Source organism: Haliotis rubra, unplaced genomic scaffold (assembly GCF_003918875.1).
Source record: "Haliotis rubra isolate DU_JTF1 unplaced genomic scaffold, ASM391887v1 Scf305, whole genome shotgun sequence".
In the NCBI taxonomy this organism is placed as follows: domain Eukaryota; kingdom Metazoa; phylum Mollusca; class Gastropoda; order Lepetellida; family Haliotidae; genus Haliotis; species Haliotis rubra.
Window position 1 is genome coordinate 327,163 of NW_025766975.1, and position 22,544 is coordinate 349,706.

The following is a 22,544-nucleotide window of genomic DNA, read 5'->3' on the forward strand; positions in this document are numbered from 1 at the left end:
AAACAACACACAATCAAAGGCTCTAAACAGGACTCTCATAAATCAGCTGACTAATGAGATTTGGTCAGTCACAATGTGTGATGGTGTCTGCTATTGCTGGTAACGGTGGAATCTATTGTTGCTCATGATGCTGAGTGAGTGAGTGAGTATGGTTACGCCTCTTGTAGCAATATTCCAGCAATACCACGGCGGGGGACACCAGAAATGCGCTTCACACATTCTACCCATGTAGGGAATCGAACCCGGGTCTTTGGCGTGACGAGCCAACGCTTTAACCACTAGGCTACCCCACCGCCCCTCATGATGCTGAAAACTGGATTGCCTCAACCAGAATCTAGAACTGTTATGATAATATTTGCACTTATATTGTTGTATCCTCCTTTGATTTGGTGCATGCCCAATGCACAATGCACACATTCTTATCCTGGTCAATGAATCAGTGTTCTCTCAATTATCATTCTCAGCTCCCCTGGGGAGTAAACAACCAAAATTGCCTTGTCAGATGCTCGGAGGTCAATAGTCACATCCTACTGGGTACACATTTTTATTGACTGCCTCCATGGTGTAGTGGTTAGAGCATCCGCCCGGAGAGCGTAGGTCGCGTGTTTAATCCCCGGCTGTGTCATACCAAAAGACGTTAAAATATGGCCCTTGTTGTTCCCTGCCTGGCGTTCGACATTAATGGGTACAGCAAGGACTGGTCGGCTCGGTGTCAGTATGTGTCTGAAAGGGGTATTTATGCTTAACTGCGGCATGGTATCTCAGTGAGCTAGCACTATAAAAGCATTGAAATACACAATGCCATTTTAGAAAGTGGTCAAATGTAACATGTTATATTTGGGATTACTTTCTCAGTAAAGTACAGATTCTAGGACTTTTTGGGGGGTCCCATCCGGGATTCGAACCCACACCCTCAGAGTCAGGCACCTGTGGAAGCCGCGGTGGCTGAGCGGTCTAGGCGTCTGACTTTGTGTGCTGGCGATTAGGTGCCTGACTCTGAGGGTGTGAGTTCCAATCCCGGATGGGACTCAACCCCCCCAAAAGTACTAGAATCTGTACTTTACTGAGAAAGTTTAATCCCAAATATAACATATTTTACTATCTATAAAAGCAGCTTGAGTCTGGGCTAGTACAAGAAGACACACATACATATGAGTGAAATATTCTTAAGTATGACGTCAAACCCCATTTCACCTCACCTCACATGTTTATTGCATAAGGTGACACTGCATGTTCAACATGTGCATCTTTCTAAGAATAGGTCTTCAGCAACCCATGCTTGCCACAAAAGGCGACTATGCTTGTCGTAAGAGGCGACTAACGGAATCGGGTGGTCAGACTCGCTGACTTGGTTGACACATGTCATCGGTTCCCAATAATGCAGATCGATGCTCATGCAGTTGATCACTGGATTGTCTGGTCCAGACTCGATTATTTACAGACCGCCGCCATATAGCTGGAATAGTGCTGCGTGTGGCGTAAAACTAAACTCACTCACCCTTTCTAAGAAAGGATTTAAACTACGTGAAGCGGCTGAACACAGAACGATCCATGACCGGTTTTGCTGGATGGTTTGATACAGTTGAATTCCTCATGACTGAGGCGTAATATTTTATCAGACTTATTTGAAAGTGCATACTAACACAGATATGGACTTGCTTTGCAGAAGGCTGGTGGTGATGTGAAGAAGACAGGCAAACATGACCCCTATGCCTACTTTCCCCTTAACAGACAGACGCTGAATAGAAGGTAACTCTTCCCCATGGTTTTGACAGTCGTAAGATAATTGGAACTGATAGATACTCATATAGTAATCTCTATGTGGTCCATCCTCAGTAACTGGTATGTTGTGTTACAGGATGTGCTTAAACCAATGTCTCATATTGTCCCCTTAGGAAACGGGTATGGTGTGTTACAGGATGTGTTTAAACCAATGTCTCATATTGTCCCCATAGGAAACGGGCATGTTGTATTACAGGATGTGCTTAAACCGATGTCTCATATTGTTCCCATAGTAAACGGGCATGTTGTCTTACAGGATGTGCTTAAACCGATGTCTCATATTGTTCCCATAGTAAACGGGCATGTTGTGTTACAGGATGGGCTTAAACGGATGTCTCATATTGTCCCCATAGTAAACGGGTATGTTGTGTTACAGGATGTGCTTAAACCTGATGTCTCATATTGTCCCCATAGGAAACGGGTATGTTGTGTTACAGGATGTGCTTAAACCGATGTCTCATATTGTCCCCATAGGAAATGGGTATGGTGTGTTACAGGATGTGCTTAAACCGATGTCTCATATTGTCCCCAAAGTAAACGGGTATGTTGTATTGTTGCAGGAAGCAGGCTAAGATGCAGGGCCAGTTCCAGGGGCTGGTTCGGGGGGCCAGGAAGGGAGCTGCCAAGGGGACGAAGAACAAGAAGAGAAATCACTGACACATAAATCTGTAAATATCTCTGAAATAAACATTTAACTGAATAGATCTTGTTTCTTCTCAATAAGTTAATACGAATTCAAGGGCAGAACATCTTCATCTTTCAATTGTTTTTTTAGTTGGGAAGCCTTGTAGTCAAAATGTTGGCTTTCTGTGTGGAAGATCCCAGTTTTATTCCTGAAATGGGTAAACCCATGTCAACCCTCTCTATTTACACACTATATGACCTTGGGTGAGGTGCTTGGTGACAAGAAGAGAATCAAATGGGTGATACATGTAAGATGTAATGTACCACCAGAGTGGTTTTGGGGCATCGAAATAAGTTCTGAGCAATATTTTATCACAGTTAAATTTTGGCTTTAACCAAAAACAACATGTATCTCCCAAGTTTTCAATAAAAATCCAGTCGTTTATACTGAGATCTCTTTGGATGAGTTTGCAGTTGAATACAGGATAGAATAATGTTAGACTGAAACACAGTGCAGACCATATGAACACTCTTTTGCCCTGGCGTAACTATGCTACATCCCTGAATGTAGCGGGGCGGTGGGGTAGCCCAGTGGTTAAAGCGTTCGCTCATCACGTCGAAGGCCCGGGATGGATTCCCCACATGGGTACAATGTGTGAAGCCCATTGCTGGAATATTGCTAAAAACGGTGTAAAACCATACTCAGCCAGTCAGCCTGAATGTAGCAATTTTAGATTTTGGATGGATGATGATGTAGCCTAGCCGTTAAAGCATTAACTTGTCACATCCAAAACAGATGTTCCATTCCCCACATGGGTACAATGTGTGAAGCCTATTTCTGATGTCCCCTGCCGTGATATTGCTGGAATATACTCACACAGCAGAAATTTCCATTTTAGTGGTGCTGCTTTTCAGTTTCAAGAAGCTGCCTGTTTATAACAAAATGATATATTTAGTATACCATTAGCTTACTGTTATGCCCAATGTTCCATCTACTCTCCAGATGCATGTTTAATTTCATCCTCAAGGTATTTGTCCACATCTCTTGTGGTTGACCAGACTGTGAGGTAGCCTAGTGGTTGAAGTGTTCGCTCCTCATGCTGAAGACCTGGGTTTGATTCCTCATTGGTACAATGTATGAAGCCATTTCTGCTGTCCCCAGCTCTGATGTGATATCAGTGGAATATTGCTAGAAGCTGCATAACACGTTATTCACTTACTCACAATGTGGACAGACTACTTGCACATGAATTCAAGAAATGTGCAGGCACTATTGGGTATGGTAGGCCCTACTTACTTCTAATCTTGATGGAAAGTTTCTTTATGGAGTGAAAATAGTCTATTCTTGAAGACTGACCCTTCTTGAGAATCCAGTTTGACAAACAAAGTATCCAACATCTCATTCTTATAAGTTCCATACTTCTGAAGAATTTAAGCAAATGTGATTTTGTGGTAAGACCCAGTGGTCTATCCGTCATTCCGTTTCCCAAAAGTAGATCCATTGATCATGTCTTCAAATTTCAGAATCATCACAATTATAATCTTTCTTTTGTCACCATGACATGTTGGCTTCGGCTAAGATGCCTGTGTAGGCCTCATTTAAGTTGTCCTTGTAAGTATCAGTTAAGTTGTCCCAGTATACTCTTCTGTGTAGGCTTCATTTAAGTTGTCCTTGTAGGCATCAGTTAAGTTGTCCTTGTATACTCTTCAGCTAAGTTGCCCGTGTAGGCTTCCGTTTAGCTGCCCTAGCTAGTACTCTTCAGCTGTTGTCCTGTAGGCTTCAGACACATTTGCCCTTGTAGGCTTCAGCTAAGTTGCCCTAGTGTTCTTCAGCTAAGTTGCCCTAGTGTTCTTCAGCCAAGTTGCCCTTGTAGGCTTCAGCTAGGTTGCCCTTGTAGGCTTCAGCTAAGTTGCCCTAGTGTTCATTTAAGTTGCCCTAGTGTTCTTCAGCTAAGTTGCCTGTGTAGGCTTCTGTTTAGCTGCCCTAGTGTTCTTCAGCTAAGTTGCCCTTGTAGGCTTCAGCTAAGTTGCCCTAGTGTTCTTCAGCTAAGTTGCCCTAGTGTTCTTCAGCTTAGTTGCCCTAGTGTTCTTCAGCTAAGTTGCCCTAGTGTTCTTCAGCTAAGTTGCCCTTGTAGGCTTCAGCTAAGTTGCCCTAGTGTTCTTCAGCTAAGTTGCCCTATTGTTATTCAGCTAAGTTGCCCTAGTGTTCTTCAGCTAAGTTGCCCTAGTGTTCTTCAGCTAAGTTGTAATTGTTGACTTCAGGTACGTTTGTCCTTGTAGGCTTCAGCTAAGTTGACCTGCTCTTCAGCTAAGTTGCCCTTGTAGGCTTCAGCTAAGTTGCCCTAGTGTTCTTCAGCTAAGTTACCCTAGTGCTCTTCAGCTAAGTTGCCCTAGTGTTCTTCAGCTAAGTTGTAATTGTTGACTTCAGATACGTTTGTCCTTGTAGGCTTCAGCTAAGTTGTCCTGCTCTTCAGCTAAGTTGCAACTGTAGGCTTTCCCTGTTAGAGTTCGTAAGGATATGAATCACTTCAGCTCCACATTCACTTTAAGCTGGCGCGATATAGCGGGAACATTGCTGAGTTGTCATGATGTATTGTACTGTGAAGCATTTCGAGTCAGGGGTCATCTCAAATTTTTATACATTTTTTAAAAATCTTTAATCCTCGCACCTGTGACACACACCCCATAAAAACCACGGGAACGAGTAGTAATTCAATGGACATACAGAGTGCCTGAAGCAAACGTGTGATAATTTCGTTCCATGTTTCGCTAACCGTCTCTTGTGGGGCAGCAATAGAGGTTGCTAACAGTTTTCGGTTCGAAGGCTTCCAATTCCTGAATGGCCGTATTCCGAAAGATGCAGAGCACTGGCTGGATGCCATGGAGTGTTTATCCAGAACGCGGACGCCAATTTGTTTCAATGTTTAAATGGAGTTTTCGTCTTTTCTTTTCGTCTTTCTTGAAAGAGTGACAGATCAATAAAATATTTTTAGCCTTTGAAAATGTGCATGTAAAGTCTTGCATTATATGTGAAAATTCCAGAATATTAGTTGCACCAGCTACACCTCCACTTGCAATATGAGGTATTTAGTTGTACATTGATATGACTCAACGGCGGCATCCGGAAGTCAAGAATGTGACATCTCTTCCTGTTCACGGAAATACCATACTTGAAATGGTTTTGCACATATCCAATTATCTTGCAGAATTATCTTCCTTCAAGTTACATCTCCTGACCGGAAGTTATGAATTGAGATCAAGTAGCTTTGGGTTTTTCCCCAAAGGAGAATGAAGGCCCCGGACTTCCATCAATATTTCCCCTAATATATTCGTTACGACGAACACGCTTATTACGAACCCACGGATATGACGAACTGTCGACCCCGGCCACTAAATTTTAGTCTACATGCGTATGAGGATCTTCAGTTATAACAAGTGAGTGAGTATGGTTTTACGACGCTTTTAGCAATATTCCAGCAATATCACAGCGGGGGACACCAGAAACCGGCTTCACACATTGTACCCATGTGGGGATTCGAACCCCGGTCTTCGGCGTGATGAGCCAACGCTTTAACCACTAGGCTACCCCACCGCCCCTAAAGATGGATCAGAATCCCCCCTTAAATGATACCAGTCAATGAGCACAACCAGAATAAGAATTTTACCTAATCCCTGCACACATTTGTGTTTGGGGAATAGAACCCGGGTCTTCAACGTGACGAGCGGATGCTTTAACCATTAGGCTACCCCACCGCCCCCGTTTATAACGAACTTAAGTCAGTGGTTCATTTGAGTTCGTTATAAACGTAGTATACTGCATCTCCTCTTCATTTTGCTGCCCAAAACGTTCTTGAAACGTACATGTAGAGATTGTCCAAAATCATAGTGCCTGTGATTAGGTTTGTTTGTTTTTTGCTTAACACCCCTCTCATCAATATTCAAGCTATATGGCAGCGTCTTCTTTGATTGGCATTCTAGAAGTTGAGGGGATGAAGAATGAGGACAATTTTATGGATATACAACTTCTTTATTCTGTATAGGCGACTTTTCGAACTAGATTCTAAAGTCGTTGTCAAGCAAGTGATTGACATATATAATAACTAGTGGTGGTCCGATTAATTGAAATAATCGAAGATTGGTCGCAGTGACTAAACGACCAAGCAATCGATCATGTTTTCTCATAATCGAACACAAACAATTCTAGAACACTTGTTTTCATTAACAGTATTTTTCACTAGGTTGGTTTTGTCTGTTACATTTCATAAGCACCACAAGCTCGTTCCAAGTCATGATTGAATTTATCTTAAAGACTCTAAGACATTTATGTTCCTCCATACTAGTCATCCTTTAAAGATGTGAAATTTTGCCCAAAAAACCCCAAAGAACTACATGTTTTTTTCTTTATGTTTGTGTGCATTAACACATTTCATAAATGACACTAACCAATTATTTTCGATGATTGATCGGTTGTAATGAACCAATCATCAATTATGAGATTTTAACCAATTCCCAACACTAATAATAACCCAAATTACTTCTCATGTACAACTTGCTTGACAACGATATGAGAATCTATGTCGAAACGTCACTTGCAGCAGTCTGTTAGTAATTGAGTCTGGCTTAGACGATCCAGTAATCAACAGTATGAGCATCGATCTACGCAACTGGGAAACGATGACATGTGTCAACCAAGTCGGCGAACCTGACCACCCGATCCCGTTAATCGTCTCTTACGACAAGCATGGGTTACTGAAGACCAGTTCTAACCGGGATCTTCGCGGGTCGCGTATGTGATAAATCAGCAGTTCAAAATGATGTTTATAAACAGGAAAATTTGCAGACGCCTTAATGAATAAATGTAGAGGTTAAGGTGAGTGAGTTCAGTTTAACGCCGCATTTGACAGTATTCCAGTTTAATGGATGTCAGCATTGTGTGGGAGAAAAGTGTTTTTCACCGTCAGTGCATGTACGATACATCGGGTTAAGGACACAATCTAGCGTATTTACCACTATTGTTTTTTTTATCAGACTGAGGTTGACAATGCATAAATCGAGGTTGACAATGCATAAACTGAGGTTGACAATGCATAAATTGAGGTTGACAATGCATAAACTGAGGTTGACAATGCATCGGATTAATGACGACAAATCAGCTGTTTTAACTTTGTAATGTATTTACTTTAGATTTGATATACCGTACCTTTTCTAGTAAACGCCGTTCTAGTTAATCCCCGGTCGCACGCCCTGTTCAAAATTGGTACAGCCCCTCTTAGACATGTGGTCTCTAAATAAATTATCCCGTCACAATAACGTAATATAAAGAGCATTCCTTTGGGTAATAAATGTCGGTGTCCTACCATTGGGTAATAAATGCCGGTGTCCTACCATTGGGTAATAAATGCCGGTGTCCTACCATTGGGTAATAAATGCCGATGTCCTACCATTGGGTAATAAATGCCGATGTCTTACCATTGGGTAATAAATGCCGGTGTACCATTTATACGAATGTCGGATTTGGGATTGGTAAGATAATGAGTTGCCAGTGCGCTAGCATTAAACAGACGCTGGGCCTCTACAAGACCCCTGTCCCAAGTCCAAGAACACTTGCGCGGAATTCAATTGCGCGCGGGCGTCTGTTTGAGGATGTACGGTAATTACTTTTGTCACACCCAAAAAAAACCTTGCATGTTCAGATGCATCAGCACGTGACAGGAAGTAAGTCCTCGCGTCGTGATCAAATTGACAGTGTTGTTTAGTCGCATAACAAACAGCGCAGAGAACATAACTCGGTTTGGCTCCATAGAAACATTAACAGTGGGATCGTTACATGGCATTTGACTCGAGTCCAAGGTAGAGTATATTTTGGTTTAAGTTGATTTTCCAAATCACTTCAAAATTATTTTTTTAAATTTTACCTAAGGCGGTGTAGAATTACTTGTGCAGTGTGTACAATCAGTGTGCGAAATAGCCACTGACTCGCTAGCCCGTGACTCGTAGAAATCCAGTCGGGCCAGAAAATATCCTCAGTCACTGGCCTGACTGGCTAGTAAATTTTCATGGGATCATTTTTAAATATATCACTCTATCCGACTTGTTACGTTATAATACACTTTTAAATCATGCATCATTGTGCCCATTTAAAGAATCGAACCCGGGCCTTCTGCGTAAGGACCGAACCCATAAACGACCCAGCTACCCCACCGCCCCTTGGCTCGGAGTAGGAAGGTCAATTTTCGATGGAAACACTTCTGTGTACATTTTGAAAAACCCTTTTATCAAGAGTGAAATCTTTGTGAGAATTGTACAGGATACGCCATGTAACGCTACGATTATAACGAACACGGTTTTAAGAGACTAACGGATATACCGAATGGTATTGGCTACGTGTTGTATACTTTAGTCGAAATGTGAATATCGAACGAGAATAAGAGTTTTCCTCGAGTTCGTTATATCTGCAGTTTACTGAATGTTGTGTTTCAGCTTGGTGGTTTTAAGCAATGTTTTGAACAGAGGTTTTTCAAATATCTTCCCCAAGTCAATCAAGACAATAACACGATTGTAGAAACCTGAGAGCATCTTCGTGTCATGAGAAGTTGTCCCATACAATAGTCGTGGTGAAAATTAATATTGCTTGTTTTGTATAGTCACACAATGCCATGATGTTACAAAGTCAGCAGGTAGGGCAAAGTCGAGACTATTGAACGATTGAATAAGGGCGGTAAGGACGCAAAAACATAATTCACCGATGCGTTGAATCTTAAAATTTCCGTCACATGTCTGGCATTAAACGTTTTGAAAGCTTTACTGAGGTCTTGAACATTGTAATGTTTTCTGATACTGTATCTTTTGTGGAACAGAATGAAGACTTCACTACTACTGGTAGTCCTTGTGAGTTGGGCAAGTGCAGACAGGAAGCTCCCAAAGTACTGTCAGGGCAAACGTCCAAGGATGTTCTGTGATGGCAAGGGGAACCCTCTTAACTACATCCCTAGAGCTCCTCCAGACATTACAGATGTTACCTTGACAAATATAAACTTGGGCGTGGTCACCAGGGCCATGATGTCAAACTTGACCTTCTGCAATCTGACTGAATTTCACATGAAAGACAACAACATCACAGGGTTACATCCCTTTGCCTTCCGGGACTTGGATGACCTTCAAATTCTGGATTGGCAACAGACATACCTGCCCCTACCAGATGTACTTACAGCTCTTCGGTATGTGTCTAGCCCTCTTAAAACTCTCTGCCTTAGAGCCAAGATTGTATCTGAACAAACCCTCAATGCATCAGCGTTCCAGCATCTGACAAACTTGAGCAAGCTCACCATTGCCCTGCCAAGTCTGAGGACCTTCAATGCAAACGCATTTTCACACATGTTGAATTTGCAATATCTTGATATCTCGCAGAGCAACTTGAAACAGTTTAACCTGGAGAAAATCATTCCCAACGTGACACGTTTGACTCTTGCTGGGAATAATTTTGTTGCTGTTCCGCAACTGTGTTTGTCGGATATGAGACCACTGACTCCGCGATTACGAAGTTTAAATCTTGGAAATAATGCAATCAGAAACCTTGACGTATCGTCCATTACGTGCCTCAAGAATCTACAGAAACTCAGTCTTAGTCAAAACAGAATTGAGGAACTGCCGAACAACGTGTTTGCTGGCCTACACAAACTCCACAGTTTACATATATCTAACTTAGGGTCACTGAAAAGAATTGGAGACTTTGCTTTCAACTCAACAAGTTTGTACAAATTCTTCTTTGCAAATAACCCTATTCTATCCCTGAAACGCTTTAATCCAGTGACCCTTTTCAAACACACACCAAACCTTGGAATACTGGACATGACTAGCACAAAGATGGACATAAGTGTTTACCATTTGAAGGACTTTCTCCTGAATCTAAAGAACACGGAACGACTTGTGCTGCAACACACTTATATCAAAGAACTACCATCAGGGACTTTTTCCCAGCTGACGAAACTCAGGAAGCTTATTCTCAATGGTAACTATTTGTCAAGTTGGAAAAGCGATGTGTTCGTGAATGCCACAAGCATAAAAAAGATCGCTTTCGATGGCTGCAACATCAAAATGATTAAAGAGGACACTTTCCCCCTTGAGTTCCGACTCAGCGTCCATGAGATTAATTTGTCAAACAACCCATTCACTTGCACGTGTGAACTACTGTGGTTCAGGAACTGGATGAAGAAGACTATTGCCAACCACAGTATCAACTTCACACAATATCCTCGTAGATATGAATGCCGGGCCCCTAACTTACACCCTCTGCGGCTCGAAGATTTTAATCCAACAGCCAAGTCCTGTACCCCTAAAAAGGAATACACCGTGCTTCTGTCAGTAGTCTTAACCATTGCGTTGGTGTTCATCATCACGGCTACAGTGGCCTATCGATATCGATGGTATCTCTTCTACTGGATGTCCTTGCTGAGACGGAGACGTCAACGAGGACAGGATGATCTACCGCATGAAATGAAATACGACGCCTTCGTCTCCTACAGCAACCCCGACGGCGACTGGGTGTACGACGAGCTGATGGGATACTTGGAGGGCGAGGTGGGACTGCGACTGTGTGAACACAGCAGAGACTTTGAAAGCGGTAGACTCATCGTCGACAACGTGTTTGAGGCCCTGGATTCCAGCAGGAAGACTGTCCTTGTAATCTCCAATGAATACATGAAGAGCGACTGGTGCCAGTTTGAGCTACAGATGGCGCTGAATTCTTTCCTGAAGCAGGAAACTGAACTCGTTGTGATTCTCCTCGAACACGTTAAAGCATGTCACGTGACGTCTACTCTACGTGCGTTGATGACGTCGACCACGTATATTGAGTGGCCGGATGTTCCTGCAGCTCAACAGGTGTTTAAACAACGTCTGAGAAATTGCCTAGAGCCATAGAATGTGTCCGGCAAATATATGTATGTTCTTAATTATTTACTTTCTGATATTTCCACCAAATAATTGGGTAAGTTGCTCTGACTAGTGATTAAAGCGTTCGGACGTCACACAAAACTTTGGATGCAATTGCCAACATTGTTAATGTGTATAAAGTTTGGTGTTCCCCGTGTAGCCGCGTTAAGCCATAATTCACCTACACAAAATGTAAGTAAGGGTTAACAAGCAGCATTGTCATCAATCTGATGTAAATGTATTATTATGTTAAACACGCTGCACGGTTGCCTTCCTTCTGATGTAAATATATTGTCATGTAAACACGCTGCATTGTTGCCATCCTTCTGGTGTAAATATATTATCATAGTTAAACACGCTGCATTGTTGCTATCCTTCTGATGTAAATGTATCATCACGTTATACACGCTGCATTGTTGCCATCCTTCTGATGTAAATATATCATCATGTTAAACACGCTGCATTGTTTTCATCCTTCTGATGTAGATATATCATCATGTTAAACACGCTGCATTGTTGCCATCCTTCTGATGTAAATACATCACCATGTTAAACACGCTGCATTGTTGCCATCCTTCTGATGTAAATATATCACCATGTTAAACACGCTGCATTGTTGCCATCCTTCTGATGTAAATATATCATCACGTTATACACGCTGCATTGTTGCCATCCTTCTGATGTAAATATATCACCATGTTAAACAGGCTGCATTGTTGCCATCCTTCTGATGTAAATATATCACCATGTTAAACACGCTGCATTGTTGCCATCCTTCTGATGTAAATGTATCATCACGTTATACACGCTGCATTGTTGCCATCCTTCTGATGTAAATATATATCACCATGTTAAACAGGCTGCATTGTTGCCATCCTTCTGATGTAAATATATCACCATGTTAAACACGCTGCATTGTTGCCATCCTTCTGATGTAAATGTATCATCACGTTATACACGCTGCATTGTTGCCATCCTTCTGATGTAAATATATTATCATGTTAAACACGCTGCATTGTTGCCATCCTTCTGATGTAAATATATTATCATGTTAAACACGCTGCATTGTTGCCATCCTTCTGATGTAAATATATCACCATGTTAAACACGCTGCATTGTTGCCATCCTTCTGATGTAAATATATCACCATGTTAAACAGGCTGCATTGTTGCTATCCTTCTGATGTAAATGTATCATCACGTTATACACGCTGCATTGTTGCCATCCTTCTGATGTAAATATATTATCATGTTAAACACGCTGCATTGTTGCCATCCTTCTGATGTAAATATATCAGCATGTTAAACACGCTGCATTGTTGCCATCCTTCTGATGTAAATATATCACCATGTTAAACACGCTGCATTGTTGCCATCCTTCTGATGTAAATATATCACCATGTTAAACACGCTGCATTGTTGCCATCCTTCTGATGTAAATATATCACCATGTTAAACACGCTGCATTGTTGCCATCCTTCTGATGTAAATGTATTATCATGGTAAACGCGCTGCATTGTCAACCTCAGTGTGATGTAAATATATTGCCTTGTTTTACATGCTTCACTGTTGTCCCCAATGTTATGATATACCTAGCACATGACTATAATGATCATGGACTTGTAACCAGTTTCAATCAGAAGAGACATCATCTGTGAAATGTATGTCACATTCAGTTGTCATTATTCAGACGAAACAAGGGTCGCTTGACCCAACACATCCACACAGTCGACCGCAGGCTTGTGTGTTTTCTGTTGGATTTTGAAATACGAACAAACGCTATTCTTCCGTTTGTGTTGCTTTAAGTACTTTAACCAGCTCCTCTCGATATTGGGCGATGGGGTAGCCTAGTGGTTAATGCGTTCGCTCATCACGCCGAAGGCCCGGGTTCGATTTCCCACATGGGTACAATGTGTGAAGCCCATTTCTGGTGTCCCCCGCCGTGATATTGCTGGAATATTGCCAAAAGCGGCGTAAAACCCAACTCACTCACTCACTCACTCCTCTCAGTCAATAACTGTTTAAAGGTTGATCTTTATAAAAGATGCAGGGACTAAGAGTACAAGCTAAAAATATATAATGCAATATTCATCTTGGTCCCATATAGTTGCTCACAGTTAAGTTTTCTCTTACATCAGTCATGCATTAACTATACATCTGTGTACCCGTGAAGATCCGGGTAAGAATAGATCTTCAGTAACCCATGCTTGTTGTAAGAGGCGACTAACGGGATCGGGTGGTCAGGCTCGCTGACTTGGTTGACACATTTCATCGGTTCCCAAAAGCGTAGACTGATGCTCATGCTGTTGATCACTGCATTGTCTGGTCCAGACTCGATTATTTACAGACCGCCGCCATATAGCTGGAATATTGCTGAGTGCAAACTAAACTCACTCACTCATACATTTGTGCTTGTACATGTTTTGACCAAAAGGTGCAAGTGGTAGAAATAAACAAGGATACGTAAAAGTCATATGAACATGATAAGCATGTAACTTAAATGATAATTGTGTAACTTAACGTATATATGTCGTATCATCCATGTCGTTCAGTTTCTATGGGATAACGCGGAGGTGTTGCGTTGTACCCACTTGTTGCCTCGAACTCTGTCGTTCGGCGAAAACTTTAACCGATGCGTCACACTCGCGTTAATATCTGAAAACATGTGCCCTGTGATGCTCTTTGTGAAGTGATGCATTTCCTTTGAACTCATTCTTTCAGTTTCAATGTCCCTAAACTTTGTCCGGGATAAACACAGTGTGTCATTTGCAGCAGGAAATGTGTTTGATAATAAACAAAAAAAAAACAGTTAACTTGTGCTAAAACCACATTGTTAGACAATACTAGGAACAATTACTACTTTTAGTAGATGGAAGAATGATTAAACACATGTGGGACAGCGAACACGATTATAACGAACCCATGGAAATAACGATTTGTTTGTTGTCCCAGCTACTGGCTACTTCATGAATGTACCCGTGAAGATCCGGGTTAGAATTCATCTTCAGTAACCCATGCTTGTCGTAAGAGGTGGCTAACGGGATCGGGTGGTCAGGCTCGCTTACTTGGTTGACACATGTCATCGGTTCCCAATTGTGCAGATCGATGCTCACGCTTTTGATCACTGGATTGTCGAGTCTAGACTTGATTATTTACAGACCGCCGCCATATAGCTGTAAAATTGCTTAGTGTGGCGTAAAACTAAACTCACTCAGCCATTCACTTCATGGATGTTTAGTTGTTATGCCTATAACGAGCTACTGTTATAACGATCTTAAGTTAATGATCCCCTTGAGTTCGTTATAACCGTAGTTAACTGTGATACTTTTCTATTTTACGTGTTGTCTCGTAGTGTGTGGTGGATGTTTAAAACTCGATCAGATTCTGTTTATTTTATATAAATTACATCTTTATTTGCATAGTTTTGGAACAGTTTGTAATTGATTCAACAACACTCTGTGTCATGAGGTGTGACTGAGCTGGATCTAAATCAGTAACTCCTTTTGTGATGGATTTGTACCATTTCTTTAATTGCTATGTTGATTTCTGTAGTTTGTTGGAAGTGAAGAAAATGCCTAACGTTTAAAGTTCTTTGCACAGAAAGTTAGCAAACTGTCACCAATGATGCCTATTTTATGTACAAATGTGTTTGTTGTAATATTTTTTTGAATGAGCTTAATGTATTAAAAGTTGCATTGTGCATTTATTGTCAGTTGTTGCTTCTTGTTTAATCAAAGTAAGAACTTACTTCATATTACGGAGTTTTCTAATTTTAAATGCCATTTTGGACTTTAGTGGCAGTTTTGGATTTGAACTGATCTTTCTCTGAAAGATTTTTTTATGAAATTTACAGCCATTTGTGTGAGAAAGGCGCAGGTTAAGCAAACGGGTCAATGTTTTTAAGTGCGTCTGTCCATTTCCCTGGAATATGCTTTACAAGTCCAGAGCAGGACTGTCGAGTTCATTGCAAATTTCCTTTCAACTCTTCACTATTTTAAATGTTCTTTGGGCTGTTTGTTTTGGTGCCTTAACTTTTAAATATCTTCTTTTCACAGGCTTACAAAATTATGTTATATCTTTCAATGGTACATGGAAGAAAGTTAAAAACAACAACTATAAGTAAACTCAATGTTATCTTCCTTTACTAAGTAAACACTTGTTGCCATTTATTGCGATGTTATGATGGTCTCTCTCTTGAAAGGTAAAACTATTTATCGCCATTGGCAAATGGAACAGATTTGGCAAGTGCTTTCCGCTATCTGTTCAGGTCAACAACCTGCTTGCTAATCAGATTTGTCATGTATTTAAAAGGGCAACTATATCGATCATTTTAGTCTTGAGTTGTAATCATTCAATAATATATTAAATTACATTTAATTTCGCCACACCCATCGGACAATACAAACTGACAAAAGTTTTTTTTTTTTTACGGGTATTTATACTAGTAGTTTGGTCGTGAAAATGTAAATAAATGCGTGAGGAATGGTATGATTTGGGATTTGGGAAATTTTCCTCTCATTTGGAACGATTCCCGTTTCCACGAGAAAGATACCTTCTGATATCCGAGAAGAAGAAGAAGAAGAAATTGTAGTTCAAGTCAAAACAGGGATCTACACTAAACGCCAAAAGAAACGTTACCCTCCTCCCTTAATGACGGGGGCGGTGGGGTAGCCTAGTGGTTAAAGCGTTGGCTCGTCACGCCGAAGACCCGGGTTCTAATCCCCACATGGGTACAATGTGTGAAGCCCATTTGTGGTGTCCCCCCGCCGTGATGTTGCTGGAATATTGCTAAAAGCGGCGTAAAACCAAACTCAGTCAGTCAGTCCTTAATGACGGGGATACCTATCTTCAGCTGGCCTTGTGATGCGTGGACGTCCACTTCTTGGTCTGTTTACGGTGACCCAGTCTGTCTGAAGCCCTGAATAAGTCTTATAACCGTGATACGGTCGCATCCGGCGGCGTTGGCAACAGCATTGTATGTCGACCCCATCTGCACCATCCCAATGGCTCTTTCACTCTCTTCAGCTGTTAATCGTGGCATATGGATCGTACTTGTGTATCATATCACGTATTCTAGGCTCTCTTCATACCCTATAGAATCATTCTACATGTGAAATGGATGTAAATACTGCTTGAATATTGCTGTGTTTTGGCGATTGATATTGCTATGTGTAAACAGAAAATGGAAAAATGTTACTTTGAAAGCAAAAATGTTAAAGGTCACATGCAACCAAAAAATCAAACATAATTAAGACACAATTATCACTTATTCATGACATATAATATACATTGTTGGTTATGAAAAAACATATAAACAAAATTATAAGCGTACAATCGCAAATCAAAAGTGCAATATTGTGTACTTCGGTTTACTTCCCAAGAAACGAAGCAGCCGGGATACCGAACCCAGTCAGAGCGGGTGGGTGTGCACTCAAGTGTAACGGCTGGTTCATTTGCAGATGCCCTCACGGCTATTGTGTGTGTATATGTAGAGATGTTGGGTTTTGTAAATACATGCTCATTTTTTGTTTATAACATTTTGCAATCAACAGGCATCATAACATGTCATGTGTTCAAGTATCACACCTACCTGTCTGTGTAATTACATAATGTGACAGAGACCGAACTCGGGCCATAAATCAATGCATTTTGTTTATGGTGTATAGCCTGATTGGCGTTAAGTTCAAATTGCATGTGGTCAGTGATAGCAGCTGTGTATTGAATATTGTCATTAGCAGACAGGCAGGCAGACACACAGGTGTCAATAAAACAAGACATTGAGTTTTGTCTGTGACAACGACATATCTATATCACAGTTAGAAATTCTGTCAACGCTAAATAATGACATTGCTTTTAAGTATCGAACTGAGAAAGTGACTCGGTAAGAAGAACGTGTGGTGAAATAGACAAATGTGAAAGGTATCAGAATCTGCAAAGTTGTGTTTTACGTTGCATGTGACCTTTAAAGGAGAATCCGAACGAAAACAAAACTTTGGATATATTGTAAAGGATATTCTAAAAGTCACCTTCCGTGATTAAAACTGAACAAAAAATTTGTAAAATAGCAATAAAAACACAAAAAAACGTACTCGTATTTCCGCCTTTTACGGAAACACCCGACAGTTAATGAGCAGAGGGGTATCACGTGACATGACAACCTAGTGCCTGTTGCTGATGGCTGCCTCTTTGATTTTACCTCACAACTTAACAGTGTCCGTGGATTCTGAAGCAGTAAAAGGTGTTCCTGATGTCATTTCTGAAATGGATATTAGACCGTATCAATACGATCCGATTTTACATCTTGCAAGACAATATTCCAGTGAAGATGAAGAAGAAGCATCAAGCGAAACGGAGGCACCGCTTGAGTTCAAAATAAATTTTAAAATATACCATATCATTTAACAAGAATACTATTTGACAGCAAAATGTGATACAGTTCCAACCTGCAAACCCACCCCTTATAAGTATATGACCAGTCCCTAAGAATTATATTTTTTTGCAATGTGATTGCAGTTCCTTTTGTGTCAAATGGGCGACTGTAGGGTGTCTGGGATTTATAAACACAATAATTATGCTTCAGACGGGGGAAAATAGAAATTATCTGCTTCAAAAATTACACTGGAGTTATTTTGTTGAAAAAGAAATAGGATCCTAGTTCTCATTAATAACGTAGCAAGTCTCCACACAAAATCCCAGCCTAGCCGAGCAGAGATAATATTCGCGACGCAGATAAGTTATTCCCCGAAAACTGGTGAATCATATAATACTTGTCAGGACAATGTGTGTTTCCCCAGTGTTTGGTTATGGAAATAGAACTCGGCCATAGCCTTAGAATGGCATCTTGTCAGCTTGTGAACACAGAACAACTTTCACGGCACACACTACTGACAAATAGCGAGTCTGATGCCGACGTGCGTAATTGGACAAAATGGAAAACAATGAAAGCAACAAGTACTTCATGATTTGCCGTTGTATTCGGCAATGTTTCGGGTAGTCTGCAGCATTTAGGGCTCCAAATCGAATAGAACGTCATAGCGAAACATTTTCAAGCTCATGTGAAATCTCTTACTGATTTTGATATCTATCTCGTGGGTACCAGTGGAACTGCCCCAGCTACAAAATGGCCCAGCAAATTTGGTCTGTCATTCTAATTTGGTCAAATTTATTTAACATGATTAAATATATGCCCTTAATGCATAGTTTTTGTCAACTTTGATATTATGTTCTTCATATAAAAGTTATTAAGTAGTAATATTTCTGATAAATGTTCCATCAGTAAACTCATAACTATGTATATACTTTTATATGAAGAACATAATATCAAAGTTGACAAAACTATGCATTTATGGCCTATATTTATGCAAATGACGAAAATACATTCTCAAATCCATTCAAATTTAGGTGAAATGCATCTTTTTCAGAAGAGTTAAATTGTCCTATAATCGTCCATGCCGAAATAAAACAATAACATTGATTTTTTTTTTGTCCAAAGGTCACATGCAACGTAAAACACAACTTTGCAGATTCTGATACCTTTCGGTATGGACTTACCGAAACAAATCGTCAAAAATGCAAATTCAACTTATAAAGGGATGAAAAAAAACGCGCGAAATCGGAGTTCAAACGTTTCACTAATTTCCCCCAGACTTTTCTGGGGAAAACGGGTTTCAACAGCTGGGCTGCGCTCATAGCACGTGCGCAGTGAAATAGGTTCGCGCAACTTGGAAGCGGGTTGTCCGGTGAATACTCGGTGAAGGCTTTGGTGTGAGCTATTTTTCTAATGCTTTGTTGATATCTCACAGGCGCGAGCTTTTTATATGTTATGACAATAAATTAACTGTTTATATAATTTCACCACACGTTCTTCTTACCGAGTCACTTTCTCAGTTCGATACTTAAAAGCAACGTCATTATTTAGCGTTGACAGAATTTCTAACTGTGAGCATCTGTCAAGCATTGTTTTGATAGCATTTACGTTTTCCTAATTGGCTGTTGTTCCTAGATGTTGTTTCAAACATTAAAGGTTTCTCCATTTGTCACATTTTGATCACTACTTAATCCTCTTTCATGTAACATTAAGTAGTCTCACACTTTGATCATTACGTAATCCCCTTAAAAAATTAAGATGTTTTTGCAAGCCTGATTGTAGCCCTTTTTACACGGAACAACAATGGTGGTTCGTAATTGCTATATCAGGGTTATTCGTACATAAAGACGTCGAGGATGGAATGGCTGAATGTGTGAAAATATATGCTGTTGTCATATTTATATATGTATTGATGCACGAATGAGTCATAAATGTGAAAATGTGCAACTGTCATATTTATATATGCAAAAATGTTCTTTGGTTGTAGTTTTGGTTGTTTTTGTTATCGATTATGAATGACTGATATGAAAAAAAAATCATTTCTGTTTTTTCTTAGGGTGGATTTTAATAGGGGTGGATTTTGTCAGGGTGGATTTTGTCCTAGGTTGCAATTTTGGGGTGGATTTTGTCCGGGTGGATTTTGTCCTGGATTCGATATAGATATGTCGTTGTTACAGACAAAACTCAATGTCTTGTTTTATTGACATCTGTGTGTCTGCCTGCCTGTCTGCTAATGACAATATTCAATACACATCTGCTATCACTGACCACATGCAATTTGAACTTAACACCAATCAGGCTATACACCATAAACAAAATGCATTGATTTATGGCCGGAGTTCGGTCTCTGTCACATTATGTAATTACACAGACAGGCAGGTTTGATAGTTGAACACATGACATGTTATGATATCTGTTGATTGCAAAATGTTATACACAAAAAAATGAGCATGTATTTACAAAACCCAACATCTCTACATATACACACACAATAAGCCGTGAGGGCATCTGCAAATGAACCAGCCGTTACACTTGAATGCACACCCACCCGCTCTGACTGGGTTCGGTATCCCGGCTGCTTCGTTTCATGGGAAGTAAACCGAAGTACACAATATTGCACTTTTGATTTGCGATTGTACGCTTATAAATTTGTTTATATGTTTTTTCATAACCAGCAATGTATATTATATGTCATGAATAAGTGATAATTGTGTTTTAATTATGTTTGATTTTTTGGTTGCATGTGACCTTTAAGCTTTCTTGTAAACTAATACCTTCTAACATATCTTTGATAGTTTTCAGTAATTTATAAAGGTATCAGGGTAACATTTCTTTTTGCGTTTAGTGTATATCAATTATTCATTTTTTGACATCACAAACTACATTGGCGGAAACGGATATACGATTTTGTGATAAAAAAATGTTTATTGATATCGAATGACTGTTAATCAATATCACGAAATACAAATGTTATGGTATAAATATGTATTTCGTGATATCACAAAGGTATTTATTAATTGCATAGAATAAAATATGTAATATCGCAAATGATAAATGATATGATATCTTGATATCACAAATTCCATTTAATCGGTAATATATAATATATGATTTCTATTTTATAAACGAATTTGTTAGTGATAATTGAAAACAATGATGCATTTTATTGAAAAAAAAACCCAACATAAGCAAATATTACAATACCTGTTCCGCTGAATGTGCAGGTTACAAAGGTCATATTGGCAGAAAGTCAACTTTAACTTATCAAATGGTAAGATGTGTTAAAGGAATATTATTAACTCACACAAAAGTAAATTTGAAGATACCCATCGACGCGTCAGAGGATATTGTTGACTTGTTGAATGTGGAATGGGTGTCAGCCCGATCTGTCGAAAAATGAAAGATAGGATGTTGCTAACCGTCGACAGAACAAAAAAACCCGGAGTGTCGACATCGCGTGGCCAACACACCGTGACGGTATTAATTAATGAAAGAGAATGTTTGATTTGCAAGTGGCTATGGTGGGTATGCTCGATTCATGAGTAAATGAATTAAGTTAATTATAGAGAATGTCTTTTCAACAATTTGTAATAGAGTTAAGGTTGAAAACAGACTATTATTTTAGGTTGTGCGAGTGGAAGGATTACCATTTTGGATTTTAACATGCAAAAAAATACAGGAAAGAAACAGAGAGCGTACAAATTATTTAGCGATATTGGGAGTAGAAGGATTATCGAAATGCTGTTGAAAAAAATTACATTTGGATTACGTCACTACCACCTGGATAGAAGGTCTATGGACTCTGCCAACTTGGAATCATTTTGAAAATGATGGACACAGAACTAACAATAATTTGGAAGGTTGGCACAACAAAATCAACAAGTATGCCATAAAGACACATCCAAATGTGTTTGAGGTTGTGCGAATGCTACAAAAAGAACAGTCATCTACTGAAGTTAAAATTCAGCAGATCCAAGGACAGCAGAGAGATCCCGTCCGTAGACGTCGCTACCGAATCATGGATGCTGGGATTCGATCCTTGAAGACCGACCTTCTTGCCGACAGACTTACTGACTTGAACTACACAGACCATGTGTCAGAGTTGCTTCAACCTGGCTGAACATTACAGATTACTTTAGTGCAGATATAAAGGAGTTTTGGCAAGAAGAAATATCTGGACTCATCTTTTATATATTTATTGCTTATACACCAGCAGAAATCACTTATTTCTATAACACACACACAAATATATTGTGTGAGATTATGAAATATATATACAAATATGTTATATTGTGTGACATATGATACATACATGTTGTTATATTGACTAAATAAATATACATGTATAATGTCTTCGATATATATCGACTCTGTTTTTAATTGGTTTGTTAATTTCAAGAACACTGGGCGTGAAGTCACTCACGTAGAATATCATCTCCCTTTCCCCGGACTGTCGACAAGTAATTTGGATGGATTATTTGTTGTTGTCGACAGTCCGGGTATAAACCGTGGAATGTACCAAGAATTAAATTATTGAGATAACAAATTCTATTTTAGGATCACAATGAATGCGTTTTGAAAATCATTGATATCACGAATGCACATTTTGATATCATTACTCGTATTGATATCTTGAAAAATATATATTTTTCACTGGAATCTTAAACTAGATTTTGTGGGATCAGTAATGCATTATGCATTGTATATTACAATTATTGGTGACATTCAATAGGTTAATTAGAGACCATATGGCGTCTTAAAAAGACACTGTATCCGGTGTACAAGACCGAGGCCAAAGGTCTCTCTGCACATGTCTGTGCACCCGGTTGAAAGTGGTTACG

At 39.9% G+C, this 22,544-nt stretch overlaps 2 protein-coding genes across 2 annotated transcripts in view; both read left to right on the forward strand.

Moving 5' to 3' along the window:
- LOC124282863 (RRP12-like protein) overlaps positions 1 to 2,482 on the forward strand; it is a 54,816-nt gene extending 52,334 nt beyond the window's left edge. Inside the window, 2 exon segments of the mRNA XM_046718900.1 lie at positions 1,667 to 1,749; positions 2,343 to 2,482. Coding sequence (XP_046574856.1) covers positions 1,667 to 1,749; positions 2,343 to 2,439 — 180 coding nt within the window. The 3' untranslated portion in view covers positions 2,440 to 2,482.
- A 5,645-nt stretch (positions 2,483 to 8,127) lies between these two features.
- Positions 8,128 to 13,403, forward strand: LOC124282864 (toll-like receptor 13). The gene is made up of 2 exons (XM_046718901.1): positions 8,128 to 8,256; positions 9,264 to 13,403. Exons 1-2 carry the CDS (start codon positions 8,234 to 8,236, stop codon positions 11,323 to 11,325), a joined length of 2,085 nt encoding a protein of 694 aa, XP_046574857.1. The 5' UTR covers positions 8,128 to 8,233; the 3' UTR covers positions 11,326 to 13,403.
- Positions 13,404 to 22,544: the final 9,141 nt, after the last annotated feature.